This window comes from Lissotriton vulgaris, chromosome 5 (genome assembly GCF_964263255.1).
Source record: "Lissotriton vulgaris chromosome 5, aLisVul1.2, whole genome shotgun sequence".
NCBI lineage: Eukaryota > Metazoa > Chordata > Amphibia > Caudata > Salamandridae > Lissotriton > Lissotriton vulgaris.
Window position 1 is genome coordinate 974281375 of NC_141693.1, and position 16529 is coordinate 974297903.

The 16529-nt window shown below is 45.7% G+C and overlaps 1 protein-coding gene across 1 annotated transcript in view; it reads right to left on the bottom strand.

The window, feature by feature from the left end:
• The window catches only part of DOCK1 (dedicator of cytokinesis 1), a 1358032-nt gene that overhangs the window by 964864 nt on the left and 376639 nt on the right, over positions 1-16529 (bottom strand). Inside the window, exon 22 of the mRNA XM_086922569.1 lies at positions 8357-8491. Within this exon, the coding sequence (XP_086778695.1) occupies positions 8357-8491 (135 nt within the window). The remainder of the gene's footprint in view (positions 1-8356; positions 8492-16529) is intronic.

The following is a 16529-nucleotide window of genomic DNA, read 5'->3' on the forward strand; positions in this document are numbered from 1 at the left end:
GGCTACTGCATAGATTGTTTTGGACGCCTGCCCACTAGCTAAAGCGGGTGCCACCGAATCCGACAAGTGCTGGAATTGCCATAGAGGGAAAGGGGATCTGACACACATAATATACGAATGCCCCAAGGTCAAGGGCTTTTGGAACAAAGTGTATAACTTCATTAACACAATAGTGGGAGGGAACATACAACTAGGCCTAGAAGGAATAGCCACAGACTTTCTAGCCCCTGACCTGAAGTCCAAAGAAGATAGGGATCTAGTGAACCTCCTCCTCACAGCAGCTGTCAAGACAATACTAGCGAACTGGAAGGACACTAGAAAAGCAACTTTTAAGAGGTGGTTCAACTGGGTAACCTTCCTGAGAGGCGCAGATAACATCACCGCAAAACACTCAGCGAGCCATACAGCCAAAGTAGGAATGTGGGCCGCCCTAGATTTGCACCTTGGAACCCACGAACAGCCCCTGTAGACCTCCAACATCTCCACAGGAAGCACCCCCCCTTCTTCTTTTCTTCTCCTTCTCTTCTTCTCCTTCTCTCCCTCTCTCTTGAGGGCCAACTACCCAGCCAAGCGATCGACAATCAATGTCACTACTGTACTGTATTGTAATATACTTAAAAAAAAAATGTGTTCAATAAAATACTTTGAAATCAAAAAGAGGAGTACCTATTTGTCACCTACCTTCCTTATGCAACCTCACCAGCAGCCCCTGGCCCACACGTCAAGTGATGGGCAGTAACTAACTAAATAATTACCATTAGTGACTGGCTCCAATGCAATTAATGCTACAAAAGATTGAGTTTTAACTCAACTCCATCACCCTGAAACCCTTTGAGACATGAGACCATAGGTTACAAGCCTCACAAAGATGTGCAAGCATTTCAGGTGGGGAGAAAATCATTTTATTTCAATCTGGCAATTCACTCATCACCTTCAACCTTTTTCATACATCAATATTGTGTCAAAGTCAACATGCTATTATTTTTCTGTTGCCCATAAGAAAAAACAGAGAAATACTGCAAATGTTTGCGTGACGCGGCTCCCACGATTTCCAAGTCTCTACAGAACTAAATGTTCGAACAATATAGGTCACTAGGACTCGGTTATACTTTGACCAGAGCATAAATCAAGCACATCCTTAAGTACAAACCTTGAATTACCATAAGACTAAAACGATGAAAATACAGACATCGAGCGAAAAAGAGAAACCGATACAGTTACACAAAACAGAGCATTTATGGATAAAACACATTTCGGATCCTTGGCAGGCTGCAAATGAAAGAGGCAGGCACTCGCTAGAGAGTGTATCATTCCCCTTTATCACAAGACGTGTGTCTGGGCGCATGACTGCATTTCTACATTATGTTTTACAACAGGTAAATGTACGGTTTTACGGTAACAATCTTAACATATGCATTACAGCTAACAGGGATAATAATGTGAGCTTTAATGAGTTCTGTCAGAAATACTGAACTATGAAAAGAATATCACCGTCTTAAATCTCGCCGTCAAGCTCTTGCAAACTTCAGTTTCTAGGAGAAATCCATTACACACGTTGTATAAGCTGAGAAGGAACAGCTGTTTACCAATTATCACGTTCATATTCTTTCAATATAAATCACTTTTTTCTCTAAAGAAATTAACATACCCCAGGGCATTCGCAGTATATGGCAGAACATGTCAAGAAACCAATGAATCTTAATTATGCACAGCGCATTTTTCCTTTAAGATGCGGGGCTGCAAACCTGGGGAGCAGCCTTCAGCTTTTTCTCAACTTGTAAGTAAGGGTTACCTATATGGTGCCTTTGCAAAGTCTGTTTTGCCTTTACTGAGCCAGCGGGTCTACGCCTGCCTGGGTGCCACACCACCAATTTCAGCACAGTTTCCATCAGCAGGCATCATCCTTGTGGAAATACATTGTGGAGATTGAAGGAACTATCAAATTTACTCTCTTTTCAACTTTTCTGGTACAACCTGCTATACAAAAAAAAGAGGTTCCATACATTTAAACTCATTTTGTGGGATAGCGCTACATATTTATTTTAGTATAGCACAATCGGCTGCTGTAGCAGCCACTACTAGCCATTAAAGACTCGTTCGAACGTTAATGGTGTGTGCTGAGGGCCTATAACATTGGAGTGGGACTTTAATGGCCTGACCATAAATGTAATGAAACACTATTTCTTTGATTTTTTTAAAAAAATATTCTGAAAGTATCAAAAACGTCCTCCTCTCAGAAGCCTTTATCTCTGTCTGCTATCACACCTCCTATTGTTCATTGTTCAGTTAGTGACACAGCTGTGCGTGCCCAACACCAATTGAAGTAAAAAGCCAACAGAAGATGTGAAAGAAGAGAAGACAAATTGTCTGTAGTCCTTGACTGTCCCTTTGCTGTATAAAAATTATTTCATGTGGTTTGGCCAAGCAGAGAGAAAGATATAATGCTGGGAGATTTAGCCTTCCCTTTTTCAGAAGTTGTGATTTTTAAAAAAAAATTTTTTTAACAATTGAGGTCTTCACCAATAATTTTATGAGCACCCGGGGGAAGAGATTGTAAAAGAGTCTCCAGTGTTCCCTTTCCAGGTTTTTAATGAAAAGTACAATATCCTTTATATAATTGTTGAACCATGTCAAAATTAGGTGTATTTATAAAAGTAATGACATTTTTATACGTTTTAAGGACATGGGGGGGGGGGGGGTTGTAATGATTTTAATTAATCAAACAATAAAACTTACTACTGAGTCTCCAATGCTTCCAAGGTGGACAGGCCCAGCTGGAGCGGGTGAGGGCGCAGGTATATATTAAACACTGCCAACACAGGCCTCTTGTTGAAATTCAGTATAACACAGAGAATGTCCGGGCAGTGGGAATCTACTACCATAACCGGGAACCCCAAATGGACAGCAACTCAAATACATAACCCCCCCGAAGGTTTGCCCCTCAAGCCCTGGACTGCTGGGATATGGAAGGACACATATCCCTCCTTGACCAGAGGGGACAGCATCCAGGTCTCTTGAAAAAGACATAAATCATAGCACTCCATCAGCTCTCCCCACTCCGGGTTTAGCCGCTTTCTCCTGAGTCCTGCTACACTCCAAGAGCCAATAAGTGGAAAGTGGGTTGAGGCAGGCCCCGGGTAGTCCACCAGTGTTAGAGGCTCAATGGAGCAGGAGGGATTAGAATGCGAATGATTACCCACTTCCTCTACAGAACTAACTAACCCCAAGATTAGAAGAGGGCGGAGGAATAATAATGTTTATCCCTTGCAAACCGACTCACTTACCTGCAGCACCCTTCAATCTGCTAATATTCCCCCACCATCACACCCCATCTGAGGCAAAACAGATCCTGTGGGGGAACAGATTAATAGCGGTCAGTCTATGTTGCTTAGGGCAGAGTATCTATTACCCATAGCGATGTTAAATTCATGATCATGACGAGCAAGAAAGGGGCGGAATGAATCATACCCTCCTAAAGCTAGAGGTTGTGAATAAAAATACCTCAAATGGAAGGTGTTAATAGAGTTCGTGTGGGAAAACCCTCCATTGTGTAAAACATGTTCAACAGCCCTTGGGTCCCGAAAATTCACAATCACACAGTCACCACCAATGTCCTTAGGTCTCGTCTCCAACCAACTTACTCTACGTGCAAACATGATTTCCCCCTGCCCCGCACCCATTAGAGGTCTGTACCTGCTTAACCAGAAAATAACTTTGTTCTTCAGTTACGGAAAAGATTCCCTTGTATCGCCTGGGAGGACAGGGACTCCTGTGAGCACCACCACATAGGGCGAGGCTTCCGGCGGAAGCTGGGGTAGGGGAGTATATCTGGGAGAGCCCAGCATGTTGTTATTTCCTAGCGGGCACTCTAAGAGCCCGGTTGGTTTTGGCAGCCCTGGTGGTTCCTGTGCTTTTCATCCGGGGACAGGTGGAGGCGCAGCGGGGCGACCTATGGGACCTGAGCCATTAATAGTTAATGTGGTAGTCGTGATCTTAGGAGGGATCAGTGCAGAGGTAGGGGGATTAAGGCAAAGGCTAATGGCCGGAGGCTGGTCCTTCGCAGCCACGATGGTGGGTCCTTTGGCCGATGCCGAAATAGTATTCCCCGATGCAGTAGCTATCTGTGCTTTCCCTGGGCCTTTACTATTTATCAAAGAGACCAATCTGTCTATCTTAGAAAACAAGGATTTAAAATGGGTATTAATGAGCAGTTTCAGGTGGGCCTGGAGATCGAACAAAAGGTCAGTAGCCCAGAGAGGGGGGCCGGAGAATATCCGAGGACCGGGATTGGGGTCTGGTACTGGTGCCTTAGTAGGTTTCCCCTTTTTCTTAGATGTTTTGGGTCTAGCACCGTGCACGTGCTCCTGGGGTGAGACCCGGGTGGGGGAAGAGGAAGGTTGGATTGCGCGCTCTCAATTGCAAAATCTGAGTCAGACACAATCTGGGCACCGGGTAGATCTGAGAATGAGGGCATAAGGGAGGTCATAAAGTCTGTGGGAAGATCTGTGGCTGCGGAGCAGTCCTCAAGAAGAGTTGAAGAGGGCATGGCAGGGGTAATTGAAAGACGTCTTTCCGTATTTTCTATAGCGTTTGCCACAACCCCTATTGTATTTTGTAGCATTTTGTCAATAGCCGTAAGGCTAGGTAGGGGTTGCGTAGAAGCCGCTAATAACCTGGTTGTGGGGCGGTGGGTAGTCGGCTTATCTCCCTTGCCCATGGTGCTGCTCTCAAGCAATTACGGCTAGTTAGGGTGTGAAATAAAATACCTAAAATACAAAATTGCACCGAGAGCAGGAACACAGTGAACTATAGCAATATAACAAAACAAAAGTGGCCCAGTAAAAATGTTTAAACAACAAGAAGTGTTGTTAATCGCTTCGACTGCATATTATGAATGAACATTAAAATGAGGTACCACTATAGAGTTCAACCAAGATGTCTTTTGCTGGAAAGTTTAGAGGGGTGGCCCAGCCCGGCCTCTGTCAGCCCCGGACGGCCAGATATGGTCCCGCCCTTGTCCCGAGCTTCTCCCGGGCACGCTCCTGCACGCTCTCGCGTAGTGGCACGGCAGGATGATTAAATAGCATCCTTAATTAGGGGGCGGGTCTCTGCGGGATGGCCAGGTGTTAGAGCGGCCCAAGTGCTCCTGGGACTTTGAATCCTGCACGCGGGCCGCGATGTGTCCTCTCCGCTCAGGCTGCACACTCCGACGTCAAACAAGAAAGCTCAGGGCTCCAGGGTCACTGGTGGCACAAAGGAAACAGCAGCTTGCCCCAACTCGCGAAGCGGCACCCCAAAATTGCAAACCACCAGAGGAGGAAAGTTTGAAGCCTTGCTGTTTTACCTCAACCTCAGACACTTCTTTGCTTATTTCCTCACATTTTGTGGAGACCGAAAAGAAGGCGAGTTATAGGATTTAGATCAGAGCATTGAAATGTTGATAGCAGTAGGCATATTTTAGGGATTACAGAATCCATTACATACCACCATCCTCAAATGAGCTTTCTAAAATTCCAGTTTTCTAATATATATGGGATAAAGTACCCCCACCATACACTATGAGGACACTGCAAGTCACTGAGGAGTCTGGTAACCATATAAAGGAAAGTGGCCGAAGGCAATCCGGAATACTTCAATTAAAATCCATATTAAATTTAAAAAAATCATGTTGGACTACACTTTCTTCACAGCAAACAACAAAGGTTTGTGCATGATCTTGTCTATAGCAATACTCCCCAGGTCTTTAATAAACATAAGATTAAATATACTAATATTAACCATATCATATTTGACTATGGATCAGTACCATAAATGGTGGATTTCACACAAACTAATTAAGAATATGGATGGTCACATGTTGTTTGAAGCCAATCAAAGGTTTTTAGGTCTTGACTATTCTATCCCATAAAGGATAAATAGACGAGAGTATAGAGGACAGACCAAGCTCTGAAACCATAGCGGATTTCGTCCAGTTCATGCGGTGCACTCGTTCGGAAGGCGCGTCCACATCAAACCCATCAGCCTCCCTCCCACAGGCTTCTGAAGCTTCCCCAGCGTGCGCTCGGCCTCAGGCATTCACCCCAGCGCGCGCTCAGCCTCACTTCTCCTCCCCCCTAATTACATCCCTGCTGTTTCACTTTCATGGCCGCGAGGCCGTGCTTTAAAGGGATCCGCTCCCCCGGAAACTGCTTCACACTTCAAAGGACCCGTCTGCTCAATTTGAATGTCGGGTTTCTCGTTTTGTATCAGGCCTGTCTGCCTCTTGTGTTCCGCAGCTTTACAGGGAAGCTACAGTCGAGATCTAAACCAATCTGTGAATCTCTTCCTCTCGCGCTTTTCTTCTCCCCTCGTGGTTTTCTGCTCGCCTCCCCTCTCTCCCGATATATCAGAACCACACCACATCCACAAAGCTAACATGATTTGTGTTTATTCATAGTGCTGTTCTGCAACAAAAGCGTTAACTGAGTCAGCAATAATCTACCTTGATGGGTGCAACCACCCGTCTGCTCAATTTGAATGTCGGATTTCTCGTTTCGTATCAAGCCTGTCTGCCTCTTGTGTTCCGCAGCTTTACAGGGAAGCTACAGTCGAGATCTAAACCAATCTGTGAATGGAAACTGTCTTTACTATCCTGCCACGAGGGAGTGACCTAAAAATATAGCAGTGGCACTGCAGACTGGATGCATGGAGCATTACAGCATGCCTGTGCTGGTGAGTCATGAGGTTTAATGGCCGAGTGACTCCAAACACATGACACTTCTTCGAGCCCGCTAATGCTTCTCAGTTATTTCATTCAGGTCCGGCGCCTGCTCTGTGAACGGGGACTGAACGGCCCTAGCTTTACCCATGCCATGGGGTACGGTAAACGGGTGTGCTAAAGTCGTGATACATGGCTTGTTTCGAATCCTCTTCCAGCCTTTATTTATTATCCATGCTCTCAAAATTCATTGCCAAGTCAGGAGAAACGGAAATCGGCCTATTTTTCTGAGACCTAAAAGGCAGTCATTTTAGCATTTACTGTTCTTTCTGCCACAAGTCGGAGTGTATGGTTCGGCACTTTCAGCGTCCCATCTAAATGACTTTCTGTTATATAGTGTTTCATACCGGTCTTAAGCATGTTTATTATTCAGTTTAATGGCCCTCCGCTTGTTGTCCAAAAGGCTAGGAAGATTTAAACTTGTGACCAGCAGATGTCGGCTTCTGGCACGCATTTGATGCCTCGTTTTAAAGTGTAATTCAGCATCACTCAGCACCCCCACAGTACCACTCAGCACCACCACAGCATCATTCAGCACCACCACAGCACCACTCAGCACCACCACAACATCACTCAGCACCACCACAGCAGCACCACAGCACTACCACTGCACCACTCAGCACCACCACAGCACCACTCAGCACCACCACAGCATCACTCAGCACCACCACAGCACCACTCAGCACCACCACAGCACCACTCAGCACCACCACAGCATCACTCAGCACCACCACAGCACCACTCAGCAGCATCACTCAGGGGCACCACAACATCTCTATGCGCTACCACAGCTTCACTGAACGCCACAGCATCACTCGTCGCCACCACAACATCACTCCGCGCCACCACAGCATCAATCTGTGCAACCATTCAACAACAACTGGTTCAAATATGTTCTCTCAATGTTTCAAGCTTTATTACAAATGTCACAAAAAGATGTTAATATTTCACTTATGTTCTTGGATTTTCGTCACATTAAAATACACTGAACATAATCTTCACAAAAGTTATTTACAAAAGTTTAAGCTATTGCCATTATAAATTACAATCACTTTTATTTAAGTATTATTTAAAAAAATTTAAATCCATTGTTATTTGTAATATCAATACATCTGAGTCACGTAAATACAAAACATGTTGCATTACAAATGCTATAGGTGTCACATTTGCGAAAGTTATAAATATTGGCATTGTAAATGACAAAGCTATTAATTTAGCTATTTTCAAAACCAACACATAAATAAAAAAAATTCATTTACAAAATCAATAGCTCAAAGCTTCCTAATGCGAGACCTATTGCATTGCAAATGCTTGTTATAAATACTGCTCTTTGTAACTTTAATACAATGAACAATGTTTTATTCTACACACACATCCATACAGAAATTGACCTTTATTGAGAGCAAACTACACTATAAATATTAGTAAAATGCATGAATACAGTTGCATTGTCGAGGCAAAACCATTAAGGCTGTTTCATAAATCACAAATTATATTTTCTATTACAGCAAAATAATTTAACCATTCTTAAAGGTTTGAGGAAAACAAAATCAGATAAATATTTTCAAACACAGAACTTGACAATCTTCAGCTACTTACTGTATGAAAAGGATCCTAGACCTCACAATGAACTTGAAGATATACTCCAAAGCTTTCATAGCTTTGAAAATTTGGTCCGTCATTCCAGGTTTCTCCGAACTATCCACATAGTTTCTCAACACTTTGGTCAGTTTCCTAGTGAAAGAAAATAAGTTCACATGCAACGATATCCCATTAATATTTGCCATGTCTGCAAAACTAGCAACAATGAACATCAGAAGGCTGCAGGTCTTACAAAACTCAGCCGCGCACTTAGTGTTAAGACTCCCCCGAAGAGCTCCCTCCCGACCTTCCCTGGCTACCCTCCACTGGTTGCCAATCGGCAAGAGAATACTATTCAAAGCACTTCTCTGGTGCCATAGGATTATCCATCAGAAAGCTCCTTCCTATCTGTCCGATCTAGCTATGCCTTACGAGCCCAACAGATCCCTCCGTTCCAAGGGAATGGGTTTTCTGAAAACCTCGCTCACAAAAAAAGCTTCGGTCTTTCCGCTCTCTAGCAGCCAACAAATGGAACACCCTCCCCACCAACATCAGATTAAATAAGAATGAGTCCTCTTTTAGGAAATTGCTGAAAACCTATCTTTTCACTCTCTAGCAGCCTTTCTCTCCGTCCTCCTATGACTCTTTCTCCACAGCGCGGGGACACGCCGGGAGGCGTCACCAGGCGCTTTACAAACCCCTTTAATAATAATAATAAAATAATAATAATGCAATTTATTCATTTTTTTTCTTGCATTCTGCTATTAACAAGTCATTTGTCAAAAGTCTTGCACACATAGTTGCCATGCTTATATTGTTCAAAATGCAACTTAGCATTGCATGGTCGGTACATGGTATTGTCATTCTGCTTAGCAATCAGAGCTTTACAATTTCCAAAAGTTAAATGCAGAAATGCGAAAATGTCTCCAATCAACTTATCTACATGTTTACAGCATAAATAATGATCCTGATTTGAATTGAAATTGCGGGTATGTGCACAAATTCCTGTTTTAGTGTATGTGCAATTAAGCATAACAGTGAAAGTGGAGATAGTGTTAATGGTTGCAAGATGACTAATAGGATGCTTTGTATATCAAGACAGAAAGACCAAAGGAAGCATTACCCATCTTCAAGGAGCACCCACTGCGTCTAGGCCCTAGGGTACGAAAGGAGGCATAAGAATGGGCCAACTAGTTGTGTCTGGTGACATGATGCTCCTAGGGTCCCTTAACTACCTTTAATGTGTATTAGTTGTGGGTTATAATGTCTTCAAAACTCACTAGTAAATGTGCTTTTTTTTCTACAAGAATCTCTTTATCATTTTTCTTATTTTCCCCCCCCCCAAACACAATGAGCATAATATGGACCTTCAAGGACACCAGGAGTTAACAATCAGTTCAAATAACATGCCCTGGGACCCCAGGATACCAATCCCCTGGAGATAAAGGAGAAGAAAGAAAATAGAAAAAAAACAATAACATGATACACGTCTCACATGCAGAAAAGTTACCGAAGGAGATTACCCATGGACCAGAACCAACAAAGTCCCCAAACAGGTCAAAGGGTGAAGCATCCATGTAATGTACAATGACGGAGTAGGGCCCCTATAGTGGTTCAAATGAACAGAGCGAGAAGCATAAACATGACAACAGGTCAAATGCGGGAAAAAACTGTTAATGTCTGTGAAATGGAGATCGCCAAGTGCCGTTCTGCAAGACAGCGCCATGGCATTGTGTGTCACAGGACGGGTGCAGGGAATCGAGAACCAACCCAAGGGGGAGGGGTCTGGGGGGGGGGTTAAAAAAACATAATTCGTCTAAGTGTCCCAACAGCGAGCGAGGGTAAAAAGCATCAGGGATTAGGAGTCAACCATAACGTCCAAGGCAGTGGAAGTAGCTGTATGAAGAGAACTTACAACCAGGGGACCCTCAGCAAGCCAAAGAGCACCAGATAGTTACCACTAAGTCTCAAGGGGGTCTCTTGTCCAAACTGAACCGTCAACTGTCAAGATACTTTTCTCAAGAGGCCAGCATAGGCGCCACTTCACTCTGCGGGGAAGCGAACACCATTCTGTCGTCCTTCAACTAGAGTGTTAGTCAAGGTGCCACTGCAGACTTCCAGGCCATGGATAAACGGATCTTCAGGAGGATGAATGCTTAGTCAACAAACCTGACAGCATATTTGTTCCTACACGTATGAACGATCAATGGAGAGGATCGAACTGTAAAGGACAGCCCATGATGTCAGAGAGAACATGGATGGCCTCCCTCCAATAGTGATCAATCTACGGGCAAACCCAAACCACAAGGATAACAGTTGGCCTCTAAGCAGGGCACCAGGTGCATTTTAGACTTATACCCAGGAAGATGCATTGAAGTCACAAAGGGGTCAGATATGTCTGTTGGACATACTTTAACTGGACATATTTCAGATGGGAATTTCTGGAAACACCCCATACCAGCTCTAACACACAGGACCATATGTAATGTAATGTAATGTAATGTAAATTGATACTTGTATAGCGCACTACTCACCCGCAAGGGTCTCAAGGCGCTTGTACGAATACCGCTGTGGAACCCATCCTGGCTTTCCCTGTGAGGTGTCCACTCCTGGGCACCCCCAAGGTGGAGGCCAGGCATCCTTAGCGTTGTGGGGGCCGTTGTGGAGATTAAGCAAGCTATTGCCCAGAGTTGCAGAGTGGGACCCATGATTGGAATAGGCACCAAGGCGAGAAATATCAGGTCGTGGAAGTTTGAGCCCAAGACCCGCCGAGGCAGGGAATTGAACCCTGGTCCCAGGCTAGACCTCTGCATCAGGGTCTGCCGCTCTAACCATTGAGCCACACTTCTCCCATTGTCAGTCTACAAGGTCCGGACCAAGAGATCGAGCCCACTTATCCCTCAAAGCATGGAGGGTCAGGTTGCGGGGTTCCAACAACCCACTGTATAGCAGTGTTACTACGCGCCTACCCATAACATGCTCCAACAATATCTGCAACGCCCGAGATGTGACAGGTTCAGTATACTCTGCTCCCACACAACCCTGACGGCATCCCCTGCGCATTATATGCCAAAAACTGGCCCTCATGATTGTCGTTGCACTCCCTGAGGTCCCGAAGGACCGCAAGAGTTGATGTTCTTAGAAAGCCCCCAATGTAAGAACACCTACCTCCATCCAAGTGCCAACGTTGTAAGTGTTCTCAATCTCAAGAAACACTGGGAGTACCCATAGCGGCAGAATGGGTGGATATGGCACCGGGTCACACCTCAGGTTCCCAATTTCGTTCCAACAATGAATAACCACTCTGGCAAGGCTTAGGAGCCAGTCCAGGATGCCCCATCCGTGTAAGTCCTATGCAATGAAAGCCCACTGGTCGCCAGCCACCACATTAGCCATGGTAGCTGTGCAACAGGATATTACAGCGCATAATGCTGTGCTCCCAAGCCACCATTCTCCAATGGGATGCACAACTTGTGTAACGCCACTCTTTTTCTCCCAGTACCCCAACTCAAGTCAGAGAAAAGTATATGGGAGAAGTTGGCCTGATATGTGATGTCCACTATTCTAGTGGGCACCCTGTATCAGGCCAAACAACCATTATGGTGATGGTTGTAAAGTCAACCTTATAGACCAGCTATCCTAGTGGTAGCATGGACAAAGCAGTCTTAGGCTAAACTCAAGAGGGCATGTGAAGCCAGCTGTTTTACCATATGTAACCCCTATAATACCAAATAAAAGGACACCACACAGGTTATATATAAAATATATATGTATTTATTTCTAACACAACCCCTCTGAACTCTTTATGAGGTCAGAGGCACAAGCACATAACAAGATACTTAATTATCATACAATAAGTTGCGCAATATACAGTAGCACCCTAGGGGCACGTCAAACCATATACTGAAATAGTAGTATAAGAACCGCGTCACGAACAAAGGATAGGCCTAGGGCATCGCTGGGGCTACACTGTACTACCAAAGGATAGGAAGTAGGAGGCCCACGGGAGGCGTGTGCAGTGTCTTTACACACATGCAAGTTACCATAGAGTTAGAATGGGAACGAAAGAATTGGAAACTAGTTCTTTTAGGTCACTTCCGGATGGACTAGGAGAAAGCTACTTGAAACTTAGACACTAGGATAGTTAATACCCACAGGAGCACCGGAGTACTCGTGTTACCTCACCCACAGGAAGCGGGTGCATAGGTGTCAAAGCGTGTCGGGTTTCGTCGCTGAATCCTATGGAGCCTTGATGAAAGATGCTGCAGGCGACCAGGAGAGAAGTGTCCGATTGGATCCAAGGGCGGATCGAGGATGAAGAGTACCTGAAAGCAGAGGGGACAGAGTCTGGGTCACTAGCCAAGAACCAGGAAGGAACCAGGCGATGTCGCAAAGCAATCAGGTGATGTTGTGAAGCTTGTCTCTGCAGCCACGTAGACCAGGAGATGTCAACGACTACCAGGAGCTGGGCATGGACTGTCCCACGAAGGATTTCGATGTCGGCGGTGTCAGCTTCCGGATTGGAGTCAACAAGCCTTGACTAAGGCAACCCATGCAGGAATCAAAGATGGCTTCTTAATCAGACCAGCAAGGTCTGATGGGCTTCTCCTTTTCAGGGAAGCAAGGGCCAGTCTGGAGCAACCAGACCAGCGGTGTAGATTCAATATTTCGTCGTCACAGAGGCCACTAGCCAGCGGACAAGTGACCGGACAGAAGTGTCGAGCAGGAAAATGCAAAAGGGCCCCAACGCAGCACTCGAGGAGTGTGGAGGGATAATCTTTGGTGCAGATTATGCTGGGGGCTGGGGCTTCTCAATCCCCAATGCACAACTTCGAGGGTGCCTCAGAAGTTGCACGGAAAGCAATTTGCTGGCTTTCCAAGATGGCCGGTCCCACGTCTCGCGTCGCCTCCACGGGTCTCAGCTTTGCTGTGGCTGTGGATCAGGCTGAAGGAAGTCTGGGTCTTGTCAGGCTCTGTGCTCGGGCTCGGGCTCGGGTGGGAGCGTTCAACAAAGCAAACCGTTGATCGCTTGATGGTGCCTGCTTGTGCAGGGTGGTCACTCCTTGACCACAAGGGAGATTCTTCAGTCTTCTATCTTCAAGTAGAACGTTGAAGGTCCAGAGTTTCGTTTCAAGTTTCAGTCAGGATTAATCTAAAGTCTTGGGACTCAGCTCCTACCTACATACCAAATTTGGGGGCTGGATTACCTGCTAGGTCCCTCCTATGGGTGGGACCAGGAAAGGGGGTGGTTACACCCCTTTCCCTTTGTCCAGTTTCACGCCAGAGCTGGGGCTGGAGTTCCCCAGCACCGGTTTGAACTTGACTATGCATGGGACACCTTGTGTGCCCCAGGCAGTGTCTCATTTCTTTCAGCCCTCCCTGCCCCAATACACTATAGCCTGTCTGGGGTTGTGCTAGCACCTCCCAAGACAGGAAACCTATTGTCCAAGCCTCCCTTGCTTGAAGGACTCCCAGTAGCAGGAGGTCAGACTTGTGTCTGTGGCAGCAGCAACCATTTTGTGATGCTGAGGCTCTGGTTAACTTTGACCGGGATTAGTAGGAACAACATGTCTTCTCCCTCTAGAAGGGTGGAATGCTACCCCCGTCGCCAGAACTGGCGAAGGGGTAGTATTCCAAAGTGTATGACACCTTACACGACATGTTTTGATAAAGCCAAACCAGAGTTAGCATTTAACCGCGAGGTTCATAATGCACTTAAGAGTATATGGTATGGCTATATCCTGGAACAGCTATAAGGACATGGTTCCGAAAGCTGCAGACAGGCTCAGCTCATGCTAGAGCCTCATCTCACATAAAACTAAGCACTCTGCCTCCAGGATTGTTAAGGCCTGCCATAGGAGTGACTTATAGGTGTATATGTGTCTAGATATAAGGTTAGATATAGGAATACTATATCTAAGCAAGGGGTGTTTACACGACCTTGCCCCAGCTGAGTGATCAGCCAGTTGTGTCAATGCGAGTGGCCAGCCAGGGGTGACATAATACATGCTGCAGCCCTTGGTAGGCCTTGTATGCACCTATGCCCTGGATACATATAGTACACTGTACAGGGGCTCATAAGGTGACCCAATGTCCAATTGGAGATGTACCTAAAGTACATGGAGTCCATTTTACAGTGAGAGCAGATAGCCTGGGGCCCTGATTAGCAGAATCTCAGGCCAACTAAGTCGAAAACCAGCTAAACACTAGGCAAAAAATCTGGGGTAACCATAGTCAGGTATCCACCTTCCTACAGTATATTCAGTTCCCAGAAAAAGTGCTGGCGTAGAAGGACATGTAAGGCTGAGAAATGACAAAGCAACCAGGGTAATACTAACATTTTTATAATTGAGAACCTGCTCATTGGGAAGAGCGGCAAGGAGTTCCAGAATGTCAGGGAATGGCACACACTTGACAAAGCCCTGCCCAGATGGCCATCAATCAGATCCCGCTCCATGTGGTAAACATTCACTCCGAGGTAACCGAAGGTGTCAGACTGCCAGAGCCGACCTAAATGGCATGGACCCTCCTTCTACGATACAGGGAGTCTGTGTAAGGGGAAAAGACAGGACTTAGTCCAGTTTAACCTCAAGCCACAGCCCCACCAAAAGCATCTACGCCCTCACCACCTAGGTGAGTCCTTACGGAAATACCTAAAATATATTAATGCATCAACTGTATAAAGCAAGATCACTTTCCAGGAGACACCGCTCTGTATGCCCCAGTGCGGGCACCAATCATGAAACAGACCCATTTAAGAGCAGCTCAAAGTGCATATGAGAGGTGAGAATGAACATCCCTGCTTGTTTCCCCTGCACACCTGAAAAAGGCACCAAGATATCCCTGCCAATGCAATCCTAGCGATTGGCTCTGTGTACAGGTGGTTGACCCACCGCAATATCCCCGGATCCAAACCCATGCGTTGGAGCACTCCATGCAGATACGGTCAGCCCAGAGTGTCAAAGGCTTTCTCAATATCTAACAAAAGTGCCTCACCTGGGGGTGACTCAGAAGGATGTTCATCCATGAGGCGAAACAGACAACAGAGATTGAGGAACTTATTCCTCGCGGGAATTAAGCCATTCTGGCCTGGATCGACCAATGTAACAACATATAGCAACAGCCGAATACCTTCCCAAGGACCTTACAATCCATATTGTGCATGGAGAGCAACAGATAGGAGCGCACCTCCAACAGGTTATGTTATGTTATGTTAAAATTATTTCTTAAGCGCGCTTACACCAAGCGGTTTCATGGCGCTGAGGGGAGAAAAACTGTGGCAGTGAGAGTCATGGAGATTTAATCATAGGCTTGTGAGAATAAGCGTGTCTTCAGTAGGGTTCTAAATTTGGTGTAGCATGTTGCCAATCTCAACTCGTTCAGAAGGGAGTTCCAGAAGATGGGGGCTAGGAAAGAGAATCTCAGACCTCCATGTTTTTTCCGTCTGAAGGTAGGGCTAGTGAGGGGATAGGAAGAGCAGAGCTCACGGGATGGGACGTAGCGTTGGATCCGGGAGGAGATAAAGGCAGGGGCTTGATCGGCTAACGCTTTGAAGATGGTGCAGCCAAGTTTAAAAAAGCACCGTTTGGTTACCGGGAGCCAATGCAAGCTCTTCAGCAAAGGACTGATATGCAGATGTTTCAGTTGGCGGAAAATAAGCCTGGCTGCCTGATTCTGGACAAGTTGCAGATGATGGAGTTGGTAAGCCGGGATTCCCACATATAGCGCATTCGCGTAGTCGATACAGGAGGTGACAAGGGCCATGATGACAAGGGTGAGTGCTTCCTTGGTAAGGAATCTACAGATTTTACAGATTCTACGAAGGTGAAATAAGCAGGAGGAGACAACTGCATTGATTTGGGGCTTAAGGGACAGATCGCTGCAGATGATAACTCCAAGGCTTTTTACAGACTTTACTGGGTGAGGAGCAGTGCCTAAATATGACGGCCAGAAGCTAGAGTTCCAGGGATTGGTGGAGCCTCCGGTTTAGGACCAACTCGGTTTTATCGGGGTTGAGTTTGAGTTGACTAAAATACATCTATACGCTGATAAAAGTCATGGTAGATTTAAAGTTGCTGATGGATGCATTGGAGGAATCTATGTTGAAGACCAATTGAAGGTCATCAGCATAGTTAAAAATAATGGCAGGGCTATTTCGTAAGAATACAATCAAAGGTTGCATATAGAGGTT